Source organism: Eschscholzia californica, unplaced genomic scaffold (assembly GCF_041429995.1).
Source record: "Eschscholzia californica isolate CP2 unplaced genomic scaffold, dmEscCali1.0.p SCAF_5, whole genome shotgun sequence".
In the NCBI taxonomy this organism is placed as follows: domain Eukaryota; kingdom Viridiplantae; phylum Streptophyta; class Magnoliopsida; order Ranunculales; family Papaveraceae; genus Eschscholzia; species Eschscholzia californica.
In genome coordinates this window covers 19,752,197-19,778,210 of record NW_028238472.1, presented here as the reverse complement: position 1 = coordinate 19,778,210, position 26,014 = coordinate 19,752,197, and the positions used below count along the sequence as shown (strand labels likewise).

The 26,014-nt window shown below is 36.0% G+C and overlaps 3 protein-coding genes and 1 long non-coding RNA gene across 7 annotated transcripts; 2 read left to right on the top strand and 2 right to left on the bottom strand.

The window, feature by feature from the left end:
* Positions 1-1,490: 1,490 nt before the first annotated feature.
* LOC147537699 (putative LRR receptor-like serine/threonine-protein kinase At5g10290) lies at positions 1,491-7,217 on the top strand. Of its 2 annotated transcripts, none has more exons than XM_086641002.1 (12): positions 1,491-1,716; positions 1,874-2,004; positions 3,516-3,645; positions 3,742-3,813; positions 4,010-4,153; positions 4,262-4,333; positions 4,452-4,517; positions 4,610-4,680; positions 4,782-4,922; positions 5,000-5,341; positions 5,734-6,128; positions 6,535-7,217. In XM_086641002.1, exons 2-12 carry the CDS (start codon positions 1,938-1,940, stop codon positions 6,847-6,849), a joined length of 1,815 nt encoding a protein of 604 aa, XP_086497128.1. In that variant the 5' UTR covers positions 1,491-1,716; positions 1,874-1,937; the 3' UTR covers positions 6,850-7,217. The 2 variants fall into 2 exon arrangements, with proteins under 2 accessions (XP_086497128.1, XP_086497129.1); XM_086641003.1 differs by having other exon boundaries at positions 1,496-1,716; positions 4,452-4,477; positions 4,618-4,680.
* An 806-nt stretch (positions 7,218-8,023) lies between these two features.
* On the top strand, positions 8,024-9,605 carry LOC147537698 (uncharacterized). The gene is made up of 2 exons (XR_015225356.1): positions 8,024-8,176; positions 9,407-9,605. It is a non-coding gene; the product is annotated as an uncharacterized LOC147537698 (long non-coding RNA).
* A 1,185-nt stretch (positions 9,606-10,790) lies between these two features.
* LOC147537696 (putative pectin methyltransferase QUA2) lies at positions 10,791-18,578 on the bottom strand. 3 transcript variants are annotated; one of them, XM_086640389.1, is made up of 10 exons: positions 18,329-18,578; positions 16,411-16,900; positions 15,002-15,722; positions 14,784-14,916; positions 13,634-13,874; positions 12,523-12,748; positions 12,272-12,441; positions 11,855-12,158; positions 11,615-11,753; positions 10,791-11,310 (listed from the first exon to the last, which is right to left on the bottom strand). In XM_086640389.1, exons 3-10 carry the CDS (start codon positions 15,712-15,714, stop codon positions 11,158-11,160), a joined length of 2,079 nt encoding a protein of 692 aa, XP_086496515.1. In that variant the 5' UTR covers positions 15,715-15,722; positions 16,411-16,900; positions 18,329-18,578; the 3' UTR covers positions 10,791-11,157. The 3 variants fall into 3 exon arrangements, with proteins under 3 accessions (XP_086496515.1, XP_086496517.1, XP_086496516.1); XM_086640391.1 differs by lacking the exon at positions 18,329-18,578 and having other exon boundaries at positions 16,324-16,418; XM_086640390.1 differs by lacking the exons at positions 16,411-16,900; positions 18,329-18,578 and adding an exon at positions 15,924-16,361.
* On the bottom strand, positions 16,945-17,862 carry LOC147537697 (uncharacterized). The gene has a single exon (XM_086642821.1). The coding sequence runs from the start codon at positions 17,860-17,862 to the stop codon at positions 16,945-16,947; it is 918 nt and encodes a 305-aa protein (XP_086498947.1).
* Positions 18,579-26,014: the final 7,436 nt, after the last annotated feature.

Here is a 26,014-nt window from a genome sequence, read left to right as displayed (position 1 = left end):
TCGATTGCCATGCATGAACAAGGATTGGTGAGAGTGTCACCACCAGAAGTGTCTACTCGCCGGAAATGACTATTGACATGCTAGAGAGATAAAGAAGATCAAACGAAAAACCAACTCAACCACTTCGCGTGAAGACTAATAAAACCAGAGAGAGAAGAAAGAGAAAGAAAACTAATAAAACCCAGAGAGATAATAGAGAGAAGATAGAGAAAGAGGAGGGAAAACCGAGGCAGTAAAGACAACGAGAAAGGAGAAGGAGAAGAGATTTACCCTCGAGAAACTGATGGCGTGCCTGTTGTTCTTCTCGGGACAAAGCACTCCGCCAGATGGATTAAACCGTTGAGATGATTCGTGGCCAATCTCGGAGGAAGCTTCTGGGACGTCTTTGACTTGCATGTAATGAAGGCGAAGACCGAAAGCTGTTAGTCCAATAACTGCTAGATCACGCCCAATCTGATGATTCCGAGGAGGATAATAGACGTAATGAGGTGGGCAAAGCAGGATGGTGGAGTTCCTTGATGACGCTCGTCTGAGTTAATGCCTTCAAGCAGGGTTGAAGGAGGTGGCGGCGGAAAAGTGATTAGGGTTTTCAAGGTAGAAAGGGGAGAGATCGCTGACGTCAGACTAGAGCCTCTCTCTCCTCAAAAAACCTTTCCCCAGTCAGGCATACTAAAAACAAGAACTTTGTTTGTCTTTTGGAAAGAGAATAAAAAAGGTTGTTTGTCAAAATAAAAAATCAAAAAATAACTGCGTTGATTTAGTTCAGAATTTGTATCGGATAGACTGATAGCGACTCTAATTATTAAGTGTCTGATTCGTTGCTTTTTTCTTAACTGTAAAGCGGGCGCGTTCTCTTTGTTCAGAGAATACTGACGGTAGGGGTGGCAATGGGTACTCATTTACCAAGAACCGAACCGAAATCGGAACTATTTATGCCGGTTCTAGATCTTCATTTTCATACCCGATAAGAATTTAATACTCGACGAGTATTACCAGATTAAAACCGATAAGATTACAATACTTATTGGGTATATTTGACAAGTATCCGATGCCCGAATTTAATGCGTAATTAGTCGATTCTTTCGCAAATTTTAATGTCCTAATTACTTATTTTATGTTAATAATGTTTAAATATCGAGTTTCTCACTTAACATAACATTCTTAATCTATAATCAAACTTTATTTAATAACAAATTTTATAACAACTGAAAATATATAATAATTAAATTTGTCATAAATTTTAATAACTCATTCATGTATCTTTTATTTAATAGATTCTACCAAACATATTTGAGCTTTTGAATGAAGTATAACCTTCTTAATTAGTGTTAAAAATAATTAAATAAGAAGTCCTAAAAAGAACCGATAAATATCCGATACCCGACGGGTACCATTTTTTATAGGTTCTGGGTCCTTAAATTATGGAACCGGACCTAGAAACGGCTAGGAACCGGAACTGTAATTTTTAATAGGTTTCGATTCTGGGTAGTGAGATATCCGAATCGGAACCGACCCGTAATCTCCTCCTCCTCCTCCTCCTCCGGGTGCTACCAGCAATTTCCGGGTGCTTTTAGCGGTAGTTGGAGGCAATTCTCGTTGACTCCAGTCAATACTAATTACAGAATTTCAGAAAAGTGAATTGTCGGTTCTCATTTCTTTCATGAGCGATCTTCTGTGCAGTTTTGGGAAATTTATATTTTTGGTTCTTTATTGCTGGTAAGTGCTGCTTCTTGATTACCTTCAATTGTTGCCTCAAAATTTCTGTTTTATAGTTAAAAGATTTGTTTATTTAAGATTATACTTATCTAAGTTTTCTTTTCTTTTTTTGCTTCAATTTCTCCTTAAATTTATTGATTTTTCTTCCTTCTTGTAGGGTTGAAATTCAATAAGTGTGATGAATTTATGGGAGAACTGTGAATAATATCAATTTAGGCAGGATGGAAGTTTTCTATGCAGCTCTTTTGTTGTCTTCTATGTTTTCTCTAGTAGTCTCAGATGAACAAGGTAAACTGACTCTCTCTCTCTCTCTCTCTCTCTCTCTCTCTCTCTCTCTCTCTCTCTCTCTCTCTCTCTCTCTCTCTCTCTCTCTCTCTACTGTTGGTTTCTTTATAGTTTTATGATTTCATAAGTCCCTTCAAATGTTCATGGCTCAAGTTTTGCTTAATTTGTGTATTTGATCTTGACTATTTAGACTATATGTTTCAAATATCCTTGAGGTTAATGTGATGGCTTACTTGTGTTAAGTTTGTGGTCATCTAACTCAAAACCAATTGGCAATGAGTGGAGAGAACCTAGACATTATATTCTTGGTTGCTAGATACCCATTCTCCCATGTAGGACTATTCTCACACGCCCCCTCACGTCTAGGGTGATTAGCCTAACACGTGTTTTTTTGTCTCGGGTGACGTGGAGCACGTGTGGCTTTTAAACCTATTCACATGTGGGCCTAGCTCTGGTACCATGTTAAGTTTGTGGTCATCCAACTCAAAACCAATAGGCAATGAGTGGAGAGGACCTCGACATTATATTCTTGGTTGGTAGATACCCATTCTCCCATACTATCCTCACAACTTCAACTAATTTCTATAGGTAATCTGTTCTTTTACCTGTTTTAAGTAACGTTACTTGGTACGCGGATCACTCCGGTACAGGTACCGATATGCAATACCCTACCATGTGAGTATCAGGTAACTCAGTAGGCTATTAAAAATTGCGTTAAGTTTTGAACTATTATCGTAGACAATTATACTCTTTATGGTGCATTTATAATAGATACACCTACTCTAAGACATCTTATCTCCGTAAAACTTCAAATCGAACAAGTTAACTAAAAAACTCTTGTACTTAACTACCCAACTATCGCAAACTCGCCCAATAAGGTTACGGGGAATCGGGTATGCGGTACGCAAGGGGAAGGAGAGTATCCGGTAATGTTGGCTTGAGGTGTTGACTAATTGGTCTACAAACTTGATGAACCAAATTGTGTTGTTGCAACTTGGTACTGTTGTCCAAGTACACCGCGAGCAACTTCAAGCTAATTAGTTAGAATTGTACGATTCACATAAGTAACTCATCGATCAAACTAAAGTTAGGGGTTGCCCGAGCTAATCATATGGCGAAGTCTTGAAGTTATTTGTTGTGTAAGACGACTTCAAATCGTTGGAGGTTTTTTTTCGTTGAAAAGATATTGGGGTTTAGTTTGAATGATTAGAACAGAGTTTGCAGCTTATATATAAAAAAAAAACTACTTATATATATATATATATATATATGTACATATGTATATATATATATATATGTGTGTGTGTGTATACATATGTATATATATATATATATATATGTATATATATGTATATATATGTATATATGGTTAGTGATACTTGGCTGAAACTCGGCCAAGTTGCTTTGGCTCGGATCTGTGGGGTTCGAGGTTTGGTCGAGATGATCCCATCCCCTTAGACTTCTAATAAGGAAGTAAAGAAGGACCTATTGATTAATATTGAATGGTGTTTCAGGGGATGCATTGGATGCATTAAGAACTTCGTTGAATGCGTCTAGCTCTCAGATATCAGGTTGGAATACGAATCTAGTTAGTCCATGCAGTTGGCCTAATGTTAACTGTGTCAATGATAAAGTCACCTCTGTGTAAGTTATCTTCCAACGCAAATCTCAACCTTGTATTAAGTGTTCAATCTTGAATAGCTTTGAAACACTAAGCTCACCAATTTATCGATTTTTCAGGTCATTGCCATCCCTCGGACTTTCTGGGCACCTGACGCCTAGAATCAGTGCTATAAAAACTCTATCAAGCCTGTAAGCCTTGAAAATTTTATAGCATATAATTTAAATTTCGATGAATTGTTGACTTACCTAGACGATGCTTATCTAGTCTCAGATAAGAAACTTCATGACAGATTGATTAATATAACTTTCGATTCGTGTAATGACTATCCACTACAAGCTGATTCACAGGAAATCGAAATTAACTTTAAGTTTTCTTTCCATGCAGTACATTGCAAGGTAACAATATAACTGGTGAGATCCCGAGTGAGTTTGGAAACTTATCAAGTCTAACAAACTTGGATTTGGAAAATAACCGCTTGACTGGAGAAATACCTTCTTCACTAGGAAATCTTAAGAATCTGAAATTCTTGTGAGCAGTACTATCCACATTGGTCGGTTATTCATTTTTATTTGGTCTTAACTTCGAGCATCTAATTTTTCTTGAATGAAATATTTTTTGTTCTTCTTGTGATCATAGGATATTGAGTAAGAACAATCTCAGTGGAAGGATTCCTGAGTCAATTGCTAATATTCCAAGCTTGACGAATCTGTAGGTGATCAATTTCTTCTGTGATTATTTTAACTTTTAAAAGTATTGCATTGGTAGTATTTTATTAGACAGTCTTAGGCCGTTGATGTTTGGCGCTGAGAAAGAAATTTTGTGACAGGCAGCTAGCTTCAAATGGGCTGATCGGTGAGATACCTGATCGTTTATTTAAAATTTCACAATACAAGTACGAAAAACATCTTTTATGAATTAACTTATGATGATATATTTTTCTGTGTTTTTCTCTTGCCGATAACTTGGTATCATTTCTTAATTAAGTTTTACAGGAAACAACTTGAACTGTGGCAAAAACTTTTCACGCTCTTGTGAATCTGGCACCAGTGATACAGGTAAACTCGGGGAAACTATTCTGTCTAATTCCAAAGATTAAAGTGCATGAAATAACAATGTTCCTTTCTTTGATACGAACTCATTTTCTCTCTTTTTGCAGGTGAGTCTCATAAGTCAAAGATTGGAATCATTGTTGGGGTAATTGGAGGAGCAGTAGTGGTCCTTTTTGGAAGTGTGTTAGTTTTTCTGTGGAAGGTCAAGAATAGGGGATACAGAGAAGAGGTTTATGTAGATGTTCCAGGTAAGCATTGCTAGTTTACTAACCATATTAGCAATCAATGGCTAAAGATTGTTTCTAACTTCGATGATTTTTTTCAGGTGAAATTGATCGAAGAATTGCATTTGGGCAGTTGAAACAATTTGCATGGAGAGAACTTCAATTGGCTACAGATAACTTCGATGATAAAAATGTTCTTGGACAAGGGGGATTTGGGAAGGTATATAAAGGGGTTCTTTCGGATAACACCAAAATTGCTGTAAAACGTCTGACTGATTATCAAAGCGTTGGGGGAGAGCAAGCTTTTGTCCGTGAAGTTGAGATGATAAGTGTAGCAGTCCATAGGAACCTTTTAAGGTTGATTGGTTTCTGTACAACACCATCTGAACGACTTTTAGTTTATCCTTTCATGCAGAATCTTAGTGTTGCCTATCGTCTGAGAGGTAATATTTCTTTCAAATAATCATGTTAATTTGAATAGTTGAAAGGAGACTTGCATTAAGTTTCACGACCTGTGATGAACTTTTTCTTGGTTGGAAGACAATTGATTCTTATGAAACACCCGTCTCACTATCTCAGTATCATCCATAATTCCATATTGTTCTTGATTTGGACACCATCCAGGCCCACCAGCCTAGTTTCACATGATACAAAACTTCCTAACATGCCTAGCAAATGTATAGACATCCTGCATTTCATGTTATAAATTTTCTTAGGACACATGGGATGTGTTGATATATGCTAATTTCATGTTATAAATTTTCTTTTGTTATCACCTTGTGTTCAGTAGGCCGTCTTTTTTAACAAGTTTTGTCCGTTGTTAATCGTAATGCAGGGATCAAGCCCGGCGAGCCAGTGCTAGATTGGTCCAACAGAAAGCGAGTGGCTTTAGGGACAGCTCGCGGTCTAGAGTACCTTCACGAGCACTGCAATCCCAAGATTATTCATCGAGATGTTAAAGCTGCTAACGTATTACTAGATGAAGATTTTGAAGCTGTTGTTGGTGACTTTGGCTTGGCAAAGTTAGTGGACATAAGAAGCACTAATGTGACAACTCAAGTTCGTGGAACTATGGGTCATATTGCGCCCGAATATCTGTCAACTGGGAGGTCATCAGATAAGACTGATGTTTTCGGCTACGGGATTATGCTTCTGGAACTCGTAACAGGCCAACGTGCAATAGACTTTTCACGATTGGAGGGACAAGATGACGTTTTATTGCTTGAGCATGTAAGATTACTAAACTTGAACTAGTTTCTGTTCCTAGATCAACCAACCTAAAAACAACGAACCATTTCGAATTCCATTCTCTCAATAGGACTGATCATATTGCCCACATTGAGGTCGTTACAGGGTGCATTTCTTTACTCTGAAATATGAAAGTATTATGTTATTCACTGCCCTTCCATTTACGCAAATTCAAGTCCTTAATTTCCTATTTGGTATTGTGATATATTGCCTTTATATCCCCTGCATATCGTTTATTGCTCTCGTGCTAATATTAGAAAGGGTTAGATATGAATTACTTTGCTAATTTGCAACATTTATGATCGAAGTTCTTTTTTCACGAAAGGATCACTTAAATTTCATGTTCGCTTTTCTGATTCGAGGAACTATGGTTTTATTGTCGTTGAAGGTGAAGAAGCTGGAAAAGGAAAAAAGACTTGAAGCCATTGTAGACAGTAACTTGCAAAATAATTACGATGGACAGGAGGTGGAGAGGATGATCCAAGTTGCATTACTCTGTACCCAAGCATCATCAGAGGATCGTCCAACGATGTCAGAAGTGATACGGATGTTAGAAGGTGAAGGACTAGCTGAGAGATGGGTTGAATGGCAGCAAGTTTCAGTTACTCATAGAGTAGAGTATGAAAATCGACAAAGAAGATTGAATTGGGGAGAAGAATCATTGCATGAGCAACAAGCTGTTGAATTGTCAGGTGGTAGATAAGGAGAAACGAAATCAGATAGACCCTCTTACTTTTGTGTTGCAGACTTCAAGTGTTTGAAAATCATTTCATTGGGTGAAGTCGTGTAGGTGTTGGAGCTGCGAGTGACGTGTCTTCTGTTGTATTAATGGGAAACCGACTCTTAGAGGTGCATAAATTACTTATACGACCAAGATAGATTTTTTCGAAAATTGTAGAAGATTCATTTACTAATTTGGCCACGAACATATAGTAAATGTATTTATAATTGATGTTGTTAAAATTGTAGAATTTACAATTCAAATCACACCATCTAACAACATCGGTTATAATATTGTATACTCCCGATTCAAATTTACGACTTCCCTATAAATCATAAGAAGTTTTCTTATATTCCTTTGCTTTGTGAATCTTAAGAACTTTCTTCTTAAATTCAGCGTTCCTCAGTATTCTTCTCAGTTGTTTTCAACAAACTGGGTGACTTGTCCACGTTCTTATCCATTTATGTTCAATCTGTATTGAACTGGTGAGTTATAATATCTGTTGTCATTCATTGATGATGAGAAAACCCGAGTTGCTTATACTTCCGAACAAACTGATCATATCAAAATATGAGAACATATCGGTTTTCCTTCTCAAAACGACTTTCAGAATTTGTCTTAGAGGTATCGGACATCTCCATTCATGACTTCTATGAAAACTCTTTCTTTAGTTGTCAAATGGTTTATGAATGCATCCATCTCATTAATCTCTTTGAAAGAGAAAATTATATAGATGCTCACGAAAGACTTTCAGAACTGTCTTAGAGATATCGTATCTCTCCATTCACGACTTCTATAAGAACACTTCCTTTAGTTGTAGCATGGTTGTGTATGCATCCACTTCATTAATCTCTTTGAAAGATGGATGCTCACAAAAAGACTCATTTCGACTTTTTGCGGACAGTCACTTATGCTTTTATCCTCAGTCATTGAGGTTGCAGTTAACACTAGGATTTGGGTGTTTTCAGACGTTTTCTTTGTTTCAAATCTGAGAGTGTTTCTCGGATTCCTTTTGTAGTACCCAGTTTTCTCTAGAGGGTGTCGTTAGGAAAATATTTGGGTTCATATAGCATATACCCAGATTTTTCTTTTTTGTCCTTTTAATTAATAGTAACCCTTTTTTTATGAAACTTTAATAGTAACCCTAGCCTCCTTATTTCTTTTTTTCTCACCCGTAGAGAACAAGGTTGAGAAGGAGTATCTAAAGTGAGAAAGTGAAATTTTAGAGAGAAAGTGAAGAAGGAAAAGGAGGAGCTTGAAAGGAATTTGCTAAAGGGTTTAGTTTCTTCTTCTTGGTGCTACATCTCAAGTAGGTTTCTTCTTCCGTAGGGTTTACATAGCCTTCTTCAATTTTAAACCTAGTTTTGTATAGTTGGAGCTACAATAGCTTTAAACTATCAATTGTTGCTAAGTTATCATCAACTTATAACTACTTAGTGATACAATAGACATGTACTATGATTTTAAACTAGTTCCAACAACAATAATATAACCCCTAGACCATTATAGTTATATTAATGGAGTATATACATACCCGGACAACAACTTAGACTATTAGGTTTATGTAAATATAGTATAAATAGACCCGGATAGCAGCCTAGACGCTAAGGATTATTTGTGTTTATGTGATTGATGTTGATAATTGATGTTTGTGATCAATTAGATGTAGTATTTTGCATCTCTAGACATATTTATAAAAGTAAACTCATCGTAATAGGTTATAGTGATATTATAACCAATGCTTATCATGTTTGACTTGTTAGATTGTATGAGATTATATGTATGATATTGGAGTATAAGTGTTATCAATAGTTGTGTGTGATATATTGATTTAGGTTGTTAACCTAGAAAGCATAGGCTAGTCGGAACCAAGAATGGTTGGCTCGACATGTGGGTCGATTGTAAACACTAATTACTGATGTGATATTAGATAACTTGGTGGGCAATGATCTTGAGTTCCGTGAATGGATTTAACTAAGATTGGTTGGCTCGACATGTGGGTTGATGCAAACACGGGTTTGTCAACGTGATATTGGACAACCCAGTGGACCCTGCTTGAGTTCTAATATGGATTGACGGTTGTAATCCATAAGTAATCGGTGGTTGGCTCGACAGGATGATCGACGCAAACACAAGTTCATTCTTGTGGACCACATACTTCTAGTTTGAGAAGTATTTGCCAACTAGAGGTTGGCTCGCCTCCTACTCATATGTAAAGTGCTCGTGTTGCACGGATTCCCTTTTTGGTGGTATCCCTTGTCTATTGAGAGGTTTAAGTCGATACAAATGGTAAGTGAAGCTGTATCGTGGACCTCAAAATTGGTTATACCCCTTCAAAAGGGAAGTTGTATTGTTTGAATCTTTTCAACTGTCTAACAAGTTGACTTTAGTGGTGTTGACACGAAAGGTGTAACACAAGAAACTATGTTATTGTTTTTCTTCTGTTCAATAGTTGGTTTTGTTGTTGAATTGGTCTATTTAGACTTTAGGTAATTAGAAATCTACTAGCTGGGTTCTGACCCAGCCTACTATTTTTCAGGTGATAGAAATCGGGGAGCGCCACCAGTTTGATCTCAGTTCGACAGCTCGGAGTTTCTTTCGTAGCTTTTTCCTTTCAAGATTAGATAGTTGTTTGGATTTCTTTTCTTAGATTCGTAGTATTTCCTTTCAGACTCATTTATCAGTTGATGTAATCGGATACTCAAAAGATTATTATTCAATCCATTCATCTTTAGTTTGATTTGTGATTTCTTATGAGCTCCATAATGTATTGGTTTGCCATTTATTTGGCTTTCATGTTTATTATATTATGATTTTGTGGCCAAATAATCTATATATTGATTTTCATGACGGTCAACGTGGAAACTGGAACTTGGGGCGTTACACCTTTTCCAATCAAGGAAATTTCTTTTTAATCCCTTCTCAAGGATCAAAGGAAGATTGAATTTTTTTTTCTAATAGTCAATGCAATACATTAAAAGAAAAGTAAAATTCTAAAACTTGTTATCATTGCAAAAAATAGTTTTCCGCCACATTATCCCATGAAAACCGTTTGTGGTTGAATAATGTGATTCCAAAACCCCCCATTTCTTCGAGGTTAAGAGGACTAGGGCCTGTAGGAATCGATACCTAGCTCAAAAGCAGCTGGACTGGTTTTTCCTTAATTTGATGTATCTATATTTATCAGAAACTCAATCAAGACGTCTCGTTGGATTCGCTTCGTCGAGCTCTTGAATTTAGACTCAAATTTTGTCCAAATCCGATTCCGTATGAGTGAGTTATTACAAAATTAGTTTGGTACAGGTACCATTAACTCTAAACCGGGATTTTTGAGTTAGTACCACATCTATGATCGAGAAAACATTTTATTTCTTCATATAGAATCTTCCATAAATTTATGGTATGTTCTTTAAAATAGAAAGGTGATTCACGTGGTTTACACCACGCAAACCGTGCACGGGCGGCGTGAGCGAATGGGCGAATGCTAACGGTGGGCGTTCAAGGCGCGAGATCTTGATAGATGACACAAATATGACTGTTGGGAAGCATCCATTCGTCTATAGACTCCTGTCTATTTGTAAATTACATGAGACAAATGTACTAGGTAGACGTATGAGAGAGACTAAGTTGAACGGGTCAAATCAAACCAGACAGATTGATTTCAGACCACAAATCCGTGCCAAATTCATTTGGGCTGAACATTTTAAAACTAACTCAAACAAAACAAACCCTGAGACATAAGACTAAAATAGTGTTTTTGGTAGGTTATAGCATTCCCTTTGTTATCAATTTCAAGACCTATAAACACAATCCACAAGCATAAAGTTCTACCTTGAGAGAACGTACCCTCCCTTCAACAAACATTCTAAAACTCTACCTGAGGTGAGAAGAAAATGCATTTGTCCAAGAACTGGTTACTGATATACTACACTAAGCATCAACTTTTATTATTATGTAATTTCATAACAATTTTAATCATCTTGATCATATTGTCCTCTAAAATAAAACTTCAAAAAATTAAATATATCCTATCCATAAATAATGTTTCCTTAATTACACACAGACCCCATGAAAGCCTTGCGGTACATGGAAATTCTGATGTTCGAGATTCCACCAACATAATTCTCTTTGTTTTTCGCTGTTCTGTTTCTTTTCTTCTTTTTTCGTGTTCTATCTTCAAAAAAATGTCTCTCTCCTACGTGGTGGAGCTTTATGAAAATTAACTAACGTCGATAACGAATCATTTTCAAATATGTACTTGAGGAGCTAGTTTCCAAACTTGTATTTACTTCACTGTTGCTTGAAGAAAGATTTTTGACAAACGAGGAGTTTTTCCTCGCTATTGCTTTCAATTGCTATTACCCGTGCTTCCCATCTCAATTGGGTTGCTAGAGCTCTGGCTGTTTCGATGAGATTTGCCTTGTCATGCAGTATTACCCAACCCTGCACCAAACACCATTTTCAGATATATCGCTAATATAAGGACTTCAAACGTTTCAGACGATATTTTTCCATTAGAAATAACCATCAATTGGGCCTTAATGTGAGAATAGTTGTAGATGGACTAAGGGTTATTTCATGATCAAAAATATAGTATCTAGGTCGTCTTCACTCGTAGCCAACTGGTTTATGTTCATAATATTAACATGGTACCACAGCTAGGCTTAGACATGCTAGGCCCCACAATCACACAGACAATACGTCAAGTACAGAAAACAAAATAGACATGTCTGGTGTAAATAATTACCTCAGGACGAAGCAACCGATCTACCTCCGTCAATAGATCAAGTGTTGAGCACCGATGTCGCTGACTGGTTTCCAGTGACAGCAAGTTCTTTGCATGAACCATATCGTATGTTCTAGGGTATGTCGGAAATGCTTCACACCTAGAGTAAAACCATCTAATATTCAAATAACCGTAAAAATACTCAAAGGAAGACAAAAACCACAGCTACAGAATAACAGAATCAAAGATCGAAGTGCTTACCAGTCATGTAATACACCAATGAGACCTCTATCAAGGATCAAAGGAAGTGAGTTTTGACCACTAGTTGGAACAACATTCATAACCCATACTGTTTTTCCAGCTTCAAGCAAAGCAGAATTGAAACCACCATAACGTGCGTTCATGTCTAGTACATTTCTGAGCATGTTATAAGGAGGGGAAGGATCTTCAATGCCAGGTCTCTTTGGATGATCTGAAAATATAAGAGGCGAGAGGAGCGACCAGTAGTTACGAATTGCCGAGTTCCAAGTTAGAGCATCTTCAGCAAAGTCTTCTGAATTTACACCTGACATAGATGGAACTATTATTAGTAGACATAAAAAGCGAAATAAATAGGTTGAAAGCTTAATTATGAACTAAAGGGAGTAAGTATTGGTATGTAGATGACATTAAAAGTACCATGAATGGTAAGTTCTGTTAAGTTTAATTTAGCCCTTGCAGGCCAAGTTGTCCGTGCTTCAATAGGAATCCATCGATGACTTTGAGTTCCTCCAATGCAAGGCTCAAGTGATCGATAATACGGAGATTCAACTTCATGACCTTTACGGCAAATAGAAGGTCCAGATTTCCTACCAAGAATATGCAACTTTAGATCAGAAAAATTTAGGTTTATCAATAAATGCTTCCTCGAATTGAACTACACCGCTTACCGAGAAGCGTAACAGTCTTTTTTACTGGTCTTTTTCCAAACAACAGTTTCATCTTGTTGAGACAACATTTCCCAGCAAAGATTTTCAGCAAAATTATGAATAAATGACCATCTCTTTTGACTCTCTTTATTTCGACGTGAACCTTGAGCATTGGTTAGTGGTGATGTCCACACAAAATATCCACCAGGCCTCAAAACTCTATCAGCTTCAATCAAGAGTATACCATCTGAATCATAAAGAAAGGGAATCATTTTTATACCCCTCGAGAAACGACATTTAAAAATCAAATGTTCATTCAAATTAATGTGTTTCTGTTGCAACAATGCAATCGACTGTAGTAAGCAGAGAGGATCTGAACCAGAATATCATTTGAAATGGAAGGAAAGAGAAAATCAAGAATTATTACATGCTAAATGAATTTTAATCTACAGAAAAAAAATCTTGAAGGTATAAATAACAAAAATAGCTCAAGCTTCTCTTAATTCATATTACTTGTCTCAAATCGACAGACATAACACGATTATCAATTCGACGGACACCATTCCTTTTTCAGTTTTGTAAGCTTAGTTGATAAGACTCGGTGGTTTTTCTATTTTGCCACAACCGTCCTTATACAAAAAATTAATTTACAAACAGAGGCTTAAAGGATGTTCTTAGGTGAAAAGCTAAAATTAATTTAGATAAAACAAAAAACCAAGATCAGATAACAGGTTTCCCATGTAAAATTTTAATCCAGTGACTGAATCAGCAAAGGAGCACAATAGATTCTAAATAGAGAAAGAGAGGAAATGCAGTATACTGGGCTAAATATTTAATATTGGATCATTTGGATATAGGTTAGGGGTGTAATGGTGGTGACAATATGTCAGTTACTTTTTCATATCTGCAATAGACTATATAGATATTCCGATATCCACTAAATAGATACTGAATCAAATGGAAACATGGATTTCTAAACTAGAAATTCGCATTCAATAGTTTCATCAGAATATTGTCACAACTCGTCCTATATAATGTCAAAGTAGCAAACAATGTCGAGTCATATAAACAACCAAATATGGCCACCGAAATAACACACTATTACTTTCAGACTTGAATGTATAAACTGTACCTTTCTGATCCCAGTCGATCCCACATCTTGCACAATGCAACATATCAAAAGAAAGAGATGGGTAAGGCAACTGTTTTGAAGTGAAGGAACCAATCATTGCAGGAAGACCTCTTTCTAGAGTTAATTGAACTTGACTGCCTGAAGTTTCATAGTTTGCAACACACAATGTTAATAATTGTTTGGAGAAGAGATGTGCTCCAAAGCTACCATATCCACACCCAATATCCAGGACTGTTCTAACCTGCCAGGTTAGAAATGCTAATAAGATATTTAAGAGTTACAAATATATAAATGTTAGTGACCCAATTTTATCTTTTACTTCTTTCCATGCATAGTCAACCTAGAGACATCTAAATTAGTGAAACTATTACTATTATTATGACACGAAAGGAAAGTTACAAAAGATACCATACCAAGGAAAAAAGAAAGTAGCCTGCTTTGAAAGGTAAGGGTCGATCTGGAATAACCATTTAAAAAGGAAAAGTGATAACCTAGCAAATATTTCATCATGAATTGGTCTATATGAGTTAAATGCAAATCGTCACAACATCATAGACCAAAGCATCCTTCAACGAAAAAGGACTATGCATGATGTCAAGAGTATGTGGTACTATTTTGTTGAATTCGCCCCCTTATATACTTGTTGCATTACGCGGAACATGAAATGTCTGGGTTAGAGCTATAAATATGGTAAATGGTTCATGGGATCCATTTGGAACAAGAAGGTAATTAGAAGTTAAACTAACAGAACAAGAATCTAATATAAGTGATAAAACACATGATACTCTGTAAAGATTACTTTTTATGTTCTTCACTTTTTGAGTCAGCAAATCCCTTGATGGCTAAGTCAGAACATGCAGAGAAAAGAAATACGGTCCCCAACAGGATTCCAAAATTGAAATTCTTTTTGAACTTTACCTCAAGGGGAAGAAACAGAGGACTTCATTGTTTAAGATAAAAGAAAAAACCTTGCTACTTAAGAATTCATAGAGAAGTAACCTTGGTGCAGAATTATTAAAAAAAAAAGTAACATGGAATGCTCTTGTATCCCTAATAATATCGGCAATTTTCTATACACTAGATAACCAAGCCGCATCTTATTGGAAAAGTGAAGTGAGATTAGATAATGGAGAAGGAATATGTCACTCACCCCAGCCTGAATGAAATAAGATTCATTTCTCAGCCCAATCATTTCCGCAATTTGATGGAAGTAATCTTCAATTCCATCGAACATAAGAGAGTCGGAGCGAAATGATATTTGATCTTCCTCTAACATCATCATCCTGCCAATGAATAGAACATCAACCAATTGTCTCACGGAAAAAGAATTTAATAGATCAAATGAACATTAAGGAAGTTGCTACAAACCTCTTAGTCAAACTGCCAGAGGAAAGAACTTGTTGGGCAGTGATTTTTACATTGGCGACCCAAATAACATCTCTCCCTGTTGGCCACCTGAGAGGAATTCTGTAATTCTTAGGCGGAAGCATTAAGCAACTCTGATGTGATCCTTGATCACATTGACGATCATACACGTTTACATTGGATGAATTTAAAGCGAGATCTTCCGAAATAGTGAAGCAAGGAACAAAGTTCTCAGACTCTAAAGAACAAAATTCAAGTTCTTTCAATCTTGATGCACCTAAAGAAAGCTCTCCAATGTCAACTAGATCAGATACAAGTTGATCTTGGAGTCTCCTGTAACCTCTAAAGATATGACCTCTCGAAGATTGTGAGATTGAAACAGCCCACCAAAGAGATCCAGAAAGAGCAATAATCACAATAAGAACTAAACTGAATTTGATAAAATTTATAGTTAAGTTCTGTCTATGTCTAGAATTCCCCATATTGAAGGGATCTGATGAATAACCATTTTCTCCTACACCAAATTTGGAGCTCGAATTATCAGGAAAAAGCAAACCAATAAAAAAACGAGACGATAAAGACGTGGGATCTTGAAGATTTCGTGTTTTATCTACATCTTCTTTCTCTGTTTTGTCTTTCATCTGTGAATCCAATGAGTACTGACTACTCTCCACAATCCGGCCACCTGATACTCCCCGATGAAGTGGCCGTGACATTCTTTTACCTACAAACACAAACAAAGAAATTAAAAGTAGCAAAGAAATGAAAGAAAACAAAAAACCCAGAGTGATTTCTTAATTTGCTCAATAAGAACAGATTAAAAAACTATAAATTTCAGATCTACAGGTAATTTCTTCGAACTAGATCCAGATTCCAGAATGCCAATAAAAACAAAAACAATTCTGATTACAGGAATAATTGATACCTTGTAAACAAGTTGAGTTTATCTTTATCAGTATCAATCTTATCAAAGAGAAATTGAAAATGGAAGACAATAATCAACCACCCATTAAAACCCAGATTCAGATTATCAAAATTAATCAAGAACAAGAAAGAGAAGAACCCATTGAATTGGGTAAATAACTAAACACCCAGACACTAAAATCACAAAAATGGAAACTAAGAAAGTTCACTTCACTCTTAGTCAAGTAGCTGACTAAGCTCACACCAGAACCCAATAACAAAATTAATAAAACAAACTCACATATTGTTAGATCGATGGAAGAAATAATAGAAAAATAAAAAAACCCTTTTGACTTTGTAAAAAAACCCATTAAAGAAACATTAGTGCCAGCAAGAGAAGGTTCATTTTTTAGTGGGGTTACCTGAACCAACCGACACAAAAACCGGGTTCAAGAGTTTTAGACCTTTAAAGTAGATCCAAAGAAGAAGAAGAAGAAGATTACCCTTACCTTATTTTAGAGAGAGAGAGAGAGAGAGAAAGAGAACCCTTGAAAGCCAGTGTTTTTAAAGTCTTGATTTGATGAACTATTACGCCATCATTCTCACTTCATTGTTCAAGTGAAGTGTGAGAAAGTTGAGAGAGAATGTGAGAGATTTGGGTGTCTTTATTGACCAATAGATATCAAGTTAATGGTAGAAACTGTAACATTTTCATGGAACAAAAAGGAAAAGGTTAATAAATTAATGAAAAAATAAACCCAGTCGGGAGTCGCCGAACAAACACGCTACCCGAAGAGATGGAGAGAGTGAGGGCCTCAGGGGAGAGTAGAGAGAGAAAGTGATCCCAACTGTATGTGGTAATTTGCTGCAATCCAAGAGTAGCAAAATTTGCTGATTTTATTAATAGTATCACACCACATCGGCTGCAATCCAAGAGTAGTAAAATTTGCTGATTTTATTAATAGTGTCACACCACATTGGCAAGGGCCACATTACAACCTTTTTTTTTTTTTTTTTTTGTTGAGAAAGAAAGAAAAGCGAAACTACAACAGGACCTCCTCCAGCGAAGTTGACGACGACCATGTGGATCGTACCATCTTCCTTCTACCCCATTTTGCGAGCTTATCTGCCTCTTTGTTGTTGTCCCTCGAGATGTGCCGGAAGGCTATGTAGTCGAAATTCTTCTTGAGTTTGCCAATTTCATCGAGGTGTTTCTCCGACTGCCAGTGAATCGTAGCTTTTTTGCTGTTAATTATGTTGATGAGGTTTTGGTTGTCACTTTGTATGAGTATCCTTTTAACTCGAAGTTGATCCGTCCATTGTAATGCTTTGAGTATGGCTAGGCATTCACATTCCTCCGAATTCTGTCCTCGTATATGGTCCGCCAGTGCTATCACGAAGTTGGAGTGTTCATCGGTCAAGACGCAACCATAGCCTGCCGGTTCCTGAGCCGTTGTGAAAGATGCATCTACTGTGACTGTCATATAAGGGCCTTCCGATGCTGTTTCCGTCTGTTCTATGTCCTTGTACGTTGTGAGTGAATGAGGCTTCATCGTTGCTATTGTGTTCTTTATCACTGTTACAGTCTGTAATGGGGTTTGATCCTTTCCTGCAAAAATCTTTTCACATCTTGCCTTCCAGATAAAGTAGATAATTTTCGCAAATAATATTATTTGTCCTTCATCTAAGTCTTTCCATTGAATGATCCATTCACCTAAGTGGTCAATCTTATCGGAATGTACATGAAATTGAAGCCATATTTGTCTAGCATAATCACATTTCAGGAGTATGTGAGCAATCGTTTCTACATCATTACAGTAGGTACATTTGGTGATATTGCCTATATATTTCCCAATTCTATCTCTAACCGGTAGACTATTTGTGCAGCATTTCCATAAGAATAATTTAATTCGGGGAATAGTTTTAAGATCCCAAATGAAGTTCCATTTTATCAATTCCATTTCCTGGTTATTTTGATTTTTTTGTCGTATAAAGTGGTACATAGATCGTATAGAGAAATTACCTGTTTTTGTCAGTGTCCATCTCATCTTGTCCTCGTGTGATTCCTGTAAGTTAATACTGAGAATAGCATTACATATAGTAGGTTCAAATATTTGCGTAATAGTTGTTTTGTTCCACTGGTTGTTAGTGATCAGTTGTGATACCCACTCCAACTTGCTATTTTGGTGATTCGCTATAGGCGGGGGATAGTTTGGAATCCAGAAGTCATTCCAAATGTTAACCTTAGTACCTTTATGGACCTCCCAGAAGATCAGCTTTGACACCTGATCATAATGTTTGAACATAGATTTCCACAACCAGGAGTGGGTTTGATTGGCTGCCCTTGGTTTAGGCTGTTTTGGAAAGTACTTACTCTTCAGAAGCCTAGCCCACGGGGTCTCTGGATTTTTCAGACCACATTACAACCTAGGCAAAATCTTTTTCTTTTTTGATGAAAGACCTAGGGAAAATGTTGGTGCACCCAAATTTGCCATGGTAGATGCTTCTCTTACTTTTTCTTTTAGTAGCAATCTTGATAGAATGCGCCATCACGCTCTCTCCTGAATCTCGGCAAGGTTGCGTGATTGAACAAGATTTAGAGAGAGAAAGTTGAACATGTTTTTTTTCTTAAATCTGTTTGATTACGAAATCAGACCAAGATTCAATCTGAAGAGATTCTCCCTCGCCACTGATGTCCAATTAGAAAAACTACTCTCTGTTACAGGATGATGTGGACCATCCGATGTGCGATTGATTTACAACACACCCTCGAAGACCATATCACAGGTAGAGCGAATCGTGTTGATAACGTGGGTACTCGATTATGTGGACCAGCCTTTTGGGTTGCTAGTGATACCGTCCATTTTGACAATCCTGGACCTCACGGTTTTAAAAGGGCTCACTCGGGAAGGGTGTTTAACCTCTTAAGAGGAACACCACACTTCGTCTCACCATCGATGTAGGATTGATTTACAATACTCTTTTCTTTAATACCTAATTACAAGTCTCTTTTTTTATACGTTTCTGATTCACACTCGAAAAATAAAAAATAGAAAAATCTAATAAAATGATTTGTGTTTCTCTCTCCTATTCCTATCATCTTTGGCGGAATTTTATCATCCCCATCTGCACTTTTTTCAACCCATTGAAGAGGAAAAAAAATAATTAGGAGAGAAAAATTGAAACAAAAGTAGTTTTTGAAGTATTAAAAGAGAAAACAGACAAGGAAAGTTATAAAATTACCGTAAAGATGTACCATCTCGGTAACCGTATCAAATAAGAAAAAGGATAAAATGGTAATTCGACTATGTAAATTGTCATTTTACCCTTTGTTTTATTTGATACGGCACCGAGATGGTACATCTTTACGGTAAACCTATCAACTTTGAACAGACAGTGGATGTAAATTCTAAAAAGAAGGTTGACCTAGTATTTTTCAAAAACTAAGGGACTAGGGAGGAAGGCTAACATAAACTAAGGATTCATATGGGAAATAACTCTTTTTAAACTAAGGGTAATTTCTCAAATAGCCCCCAACTTTATGACCAACTTCTTTCCTAGCCCCCTACTTTATCGAAAATACCTAGATGACTCCCTTTTTCAGTTACCGTTATATGTCTGTTAACTAGTCATCACATCTCTCTGTCTCCTCTACTTTTGCCACCTCATCGTCTTCAACGGCGAAGGTCACGAGGCGGCGACCTTCAAACATAAAAGAAAAAAAATCTCTTTCTTCTTCCTCTTTCTTCTCTCTCTCTCTAACTAATATCTCTCTCTCTAGTCTCACTCTCTCTAATCCGTCTCTCTCATCCCTCTCTAGGGTTACTCACTAGATTTGGAGAAAGAAAGTAGGTAAGAAGTAAGAATTTACGGAAAGTGAAGCAAACCCACAAAAATTGAGTTGGTTTGAGAGATGGGTTTTATAAAAAAGGTAGAAATTGAGTCCAATCTAGGATTTCCTTTTTTCTTCTATTTCCTCTCTATTTCGGTGTCGGAGAAGTGGAGGTGTTGGGATTCGAATCATGCTAGTAGAGACTGAGAGAGGGAGGGAGAGAAAGGAATACAATAGGAAGAAGAGCTTTTGAGATAGATGGGTGGGAATTTACTGGCGCCTTGAACTTCGTTGCCGACTTTCCCATTGACTGAAGTTATCTTCTGAATATTACGAGTTATTTTTGTTGAATTGTTGTTGAGTAGTAATAATGGGAATCCCATGGTGAAATATGTAAACCTTCAATTTTCGGTTTGGTTTCCCAGATCTGAAATAATGGGTTATAGATTTAAGGCAGAAAAAAAAAACAAATTTTGAGATTAATAATCAGAGAAACTTGAGGCAAATAGAGACTTACTTATAACTAGAGAGGGGAATTTGTTGCAGTGGTTCTGAGAAATCGTACTGTAAACCATAAGAACCCTAGATGTGGAACATGTGAAAATTCCACCCAAATGAGGAAAAAGAGTGAACGTTTAGGGAGGGAGGTGCGGTTATGAGATTATGAATCTTCCTTGAAACATTTGATCTCAATTTAGTACTTGAAAGAAATTAGGGCAAAAAAGTATGGAGTAGGGATCAACAAATTAGTAGTCTTCTGGAATTTGCTGTTGTGCTTTCTAAATCTCAGATCCGAAGGAGAGAAGAGAGATAAGAGAGGAAGAAGAAGAAGAGAGAGGAAAAAAAAGAATTTATTTATTTTTGTATTTGAAGATCGCCGACTAGAAAATTGACCGGCCAGCGACTTTCGTCGGCGAAGACGATGAGGTGGCAGAGAGAGGTGACGACTAGTTAACAGACTTATAACGGTAACTGAAAAATGAAGCCATCTGAATATTTTCGATAAAGTAAGGGATTAGGCAGGAAGCTGGTCATAAAGTTGGACGCTATTTGGAAAAAAACCCTTAATTTAATAACAAGAAAATTTTCACTACATCTTATTTAAGGCACACGATACAATTATACAAAACCCTAAAAATATTCAACTCAATGAGGATAGTAGATGAGAGGATGAGAGGGAAAGGGTGTAACTAGATCTGACCGTCCGATCACCAATGCAGCGCGTGATGAGAACAATAAATGAAAGGAAACTTAATTAATGCTAACTAATAATTACAGTTTTGGGTGGAGTAAATAATCATTAATGATGCTAGTACTTGAGCATTAGCGGAACAAATAGTCATTAAATAAATCAATAATCAAAGACTTCGTTGCAGATTATCATTGGAGGAGTATAAAATTCTAATACACCGTAATATAGTGAATCAGTTTAATTTATTAATGAGATAATTGGAATTAGAAGTGGAAGCTTACCAGAAACTCACTTTTTTCTCGGCTTCAAAGTTGATTAATAAAATCTGCATTAATTCTCTCACCAGAGATTTTTGGAGTATTTTAACAAACTTGGGATTTGTTTTTTTAGGTTGAAACTCTGATATGTCTTTTTCATACTCACTTCAATATCCATCTTAGAACTATTATATGGAGTTAGTATTATTTTCCTACCATAAATATATAAATTGTTTAATGGTTAGTCACATACCTTCTAGACAATGGTTAGTCACAATAGCATTAGTTTTTAGAATGGATATAGTCTTTAAAGATGGAATCACTGTATAGAATTTAAATACTATATCGTTTTACAAAGTGTTATTTGATGCAAAATGAGTTTACTAATTGGAGTTGGTCATCAACAGTGTTGTCCACTCTAAAAGTCGGGTCAACTAGCAATTTTGATTTAATAATCACTATAGCGGTCTATTTGAGCCATAGTTTACCTATAATGTTTTATTTATACCTAAGTTAATAAATTCTGTAGTTGTACTTTTATAGGGTCGAACCTATTACTGACGCAAATATTTTGTTTTAAGTCTGGTTTACATGAAAAAGATTTTAAATCAATCGTTTGGTGTAATATTTATCAAACTCTCAATAAACGACAGACATCAAGGTCGGTCTAGGCCTAAAGACACCAAAGCGACCACTTTAGCCACCAATTGTTTGTGGAATTATAAGGACCCAAAATTTGGATAATTATATATTAAACAAATGCAAATTTATTAGGGATAGAATTTCTTGCCTAGATAGTAAAGTATAGTTGGGCCACTCTAAAAGTTGTTCAATCCATTTTATCTACCTGATCTACATTTATCTATTTCAAAAATTTCTCAATTCATTAACTAAAAATTTTTAAGATAAAATTTATTTTTGGTAAGGTTTTTTGTCCAATAGAAGTTAAGTATTATAACAATCGAATTTTCACATAAAATTGTTAGTTATAATAGGTCAACTCTCTCTCATAATTAGTAAAAAGGGAAAAATTGTCATGTTTTTTAAGCTTGTGAAACAATTTATATTTGAACTGTCACAAAACCTAAAAAATTTAAAACACAACACTATTTTGAAAATTTAGTTTAATTTTTCTTTTAAAACCTTGTTTAGTTACATATTTAGCTGTTTTTAACCAATTTGACTGGAAAAAATAATGACGGTAAAAGACCAATAGATGCAATATAAACACCAGTTATAGACTTAACTTTCTCTCTATATCCCATCACGCCACATATCCATACAGAGCCTGGATTGTAGCCGGGCATTCTCTTATTTTCCATGGTAAAAACACGTATTCGAAGGTTAATAAAAAGACCTCTTCAGAGTTCGTTTTAGACCCAGACGAACTTTAGGGTTAGCCTTGGATCAAACTTATCTCTCTCATAACACGATAATATAATTATAATATACATGAAAGTGATTCTTTTTCCAATTGATAATTGAAGTCGGACTTGAGAATTAATGAACTACAAATTAAAATTTTAGTTCAATCTGATGAGATGGTGAAAGGAGAGGGAAGGGAAGGGTAGGGTACAGTCTAACATGTGAATGAGGGTATTTTGGGATTTCCATTACATTACATATACGTTGTGGATCCCACGAGATTGTTATCTCAAAGTAACGGTGGATGATGATACATGCTAACAAACGAATGAGTCGGTTTGAGAGAACGTGTCGGTGTTTTCCGGCCTAACTTTCTCCTTGCAATGAGGTAGGAGTTATTAATCACGGGACCCAGAAAACTAACAATTCACAACTTCTTTTGTCGATTTTGGCTTCTCTACTCCAACCTATGCTTGACGGAAGAGATAGTACAGTATTCAAATTTTTACCTATATCTGCATTTGAAAATTTTCGGATGTATTAAAAAACTGTCCCATTCAATTATTCAGACTAGTTTATAACTTAATTTATACCTTTCAAAAAATATGTCCTTCCCTTGTTTGAAGAAACAACCCTGATATTCAGTGGCGTGGCTAAGGAATTTGGAGTCCGGTGTCAAAATAGTAACTAAATTTTTACATAGTATCTAATTTTTTTTTACATACTATAATAAACATAAAATTAAATGATCTAACAATAAAAAAAGGGTTATTTTCCTAATAGCCCCCAACTTTGTGACCGGTTTCCTCCCTAGCCCCCTACTTTAGCAAAAATACCCAGACGACCCTCTTTTCTAGATTCCGTTATAACACCGTTATCTAGTCATCATTTCTCTCTCCTCCATCTCATTACCTCTCTCTGCCACCTCACCTTATCGTCTTCACCGGCGAAGGTCGCCGACCGGTCAATTTTTCGGTCGGCGACCTTCATTAAAAAAAAAACTTCTTTTACCTCTCTCTCTAAAAAAAAAAATTCTCTCTCCTTTCTTTCTTTCTCTCTCTAGATCTGGTTCACATGAACCAGATCTGAGACCTTCAAGAAGGTCTATAACATGAATCAAATCTTGAAAAAAGTAAGAGCTAGGGTTAGGGTTAAAGTTCCACTAAAAGTATACCATGTTCCTAAAGTTCCGAAAATTGATATAAGTGGAATGGAAGGGAAAATCAAACAGTATGTTGGAGTTTGGAAAGGTAAACGAATTTCTGCTAATCTTCCTTTCAAGATTGAATTTTTTATTGAAATTGAAGGTCGTGGTCTTGTAAATTTGTTGCTCATCTTAAAGGAAGATGAATTTGAGTACATTGAATGATGATGATGAATGAGAAAGCTAGGGTTTTTTTAGATCTTTAAAATGGGGAAATTGTTTCTTTACTGCTTCATGATTGTAAGATAAAACCCAATTTCTCTTATTATAGCTTCTTGTGATTTTTCATTAAAGATGAGATTGAAATAAGGTTATTTTCATAGTTGTTAAACTTACAATGCTGAAGTTGTGGCAGTCGTCATCAAAATTGTTAAGTTATGTTGTTCATCAATACAATGTTTAATAACTGGAATTGTTGCCGATCCTTCACCTGATTATAAGATTTGAAACAACCATTAAAAAAAACCCCTAGATTGCAAACTAACTTTTCATTAGAGTCTGAGGAGTTTGAGTGAAGTTACCTAAGGAAACAACGTGAAACCAGAGAAGAGGACCAGGAGGACGAAGCAGAGAAAGACGACCTAATCGCTCAGGCCATTGTAAAGGGTGTTCGAGACCTTCAGCGGTGAAGACGATGAGGTGACAATAAGGTGAGGTGGCAGAGAGAGGTAATGAGATGTAGGAGAGAGAAATGATGACTAGGTAACGGTGTTATAACGAAATCTAGAAAAGGGGACCATTTGGATATTTTTGCTAAAGTAGGAGGCTTGGCAGGAAACCAGTCACAAAATTGGGGGCTATTAGGAAAATAACCCTTTAAGTTTTTATGTATGCATTTAAAAACAAGTTGAGGAAAAAAAACACTCCTGAGGGAGAAGATTCACCCAAGAAGAAAACTGAAAGTTTGACTGACCCTTAGAAAGTTTGACTTTGATCGGGACCGTTCAAATGGCATTTTGTCAAAAATCTTGTCAAAGATTCTCTGTACATTTAGCATTTCCCATATATCTATGTGAATGTTGAATTTTTTTTTAAGAACTTTTGTTTTACTAGGCTACAGTGCTTTAAATTTTCTAAAGGTAGCAAAATATTTTGTAATATATTTGTTTTCCTTGAGTATTTTTTCATTTGTCCATAAATTGGTGTAAGTGACTTAGGCCATATCGGAATTCGTATATTACGTAAGTTACTTATTGAGATAGTGAGAAACCAACACATTTAAATTAATGAGTGTTTCACACTTAAATTAATGAGTGAAGAGTAAGAGGTTTTCATAGTCATGAGAGCATCTCCAATGGGACACTCAATCTCTAACACTTAGAGTGCCACATTTGATTTTTGAGAGTTTTTGTTAAAAAACCATCTCCAATGGAACACCTTGTTAAACACTCTAATGTGAGGTGGACACATTTGTTAAACACTCTAATGTGAGGTGGACACATTTATTATAGAGTGTCTAGAGAGAGAAACTCTAAAATGAGAGTGTCTACTTGAGACTCTCTAAGTGTTACTTTAATATTCCAACCAATAGAAACCCTTACTTTTCAACTACTTTTTATCTATTGAATTAAAGAGGAACATGTGTATTACTTATGGAGTCTTTAGAGATCTCCATTGGAGACCAACAAAAATTAGAGTGTCTCTATATTGGCATCTAGGAAAAAGAATCTCTTTTGACCCTTGACACTTAGGATTTTTAGAGTGTTTGTTAAGTGTCCCATTGGAGATGCTGTAAGTCCAGTAAAAGTTGAGACATTATTACAGTTAGTGAGAGCCAAATGCGTGGTGTACAACCTACAACAATTGATGAGGGTGAAGCTAAATTTTATTGGCCAGTGCTTTGGGAAAAGCAAAATAGTTTCCGGGATGTGAAGACTTGATCAAAAGTTGGTCAATTTTGTTTCACAATTTTATTTTGGGAAAGCAAAATAGTTTCCGGAATGTGAATACTTGATCAAAAGTTGGTCAATTTTGTTTCACAATTTTATTTTGAGAAAGCAAAATAACTTCTCCACCTCACTTCTCTCTCTCCACCTCATCTTCTCTCTCCCCACCACTCTCTCTTCTCCACATGTCGCCGGCCCCTAACAATTCTCAACAAGATCTTTTACCTTGTAACAGAAAAAAAACAAAAAACTAAAAGCAAAAAACAAAAAGGAGGTTTTCAGCAAAAAAACAAAACAAAAAGAACATTGGTACCAATACTCAAATCAGTCAGGCACTGAGTCAGGCCTATGTCGGATCATTTAGAAATTGGTTCATA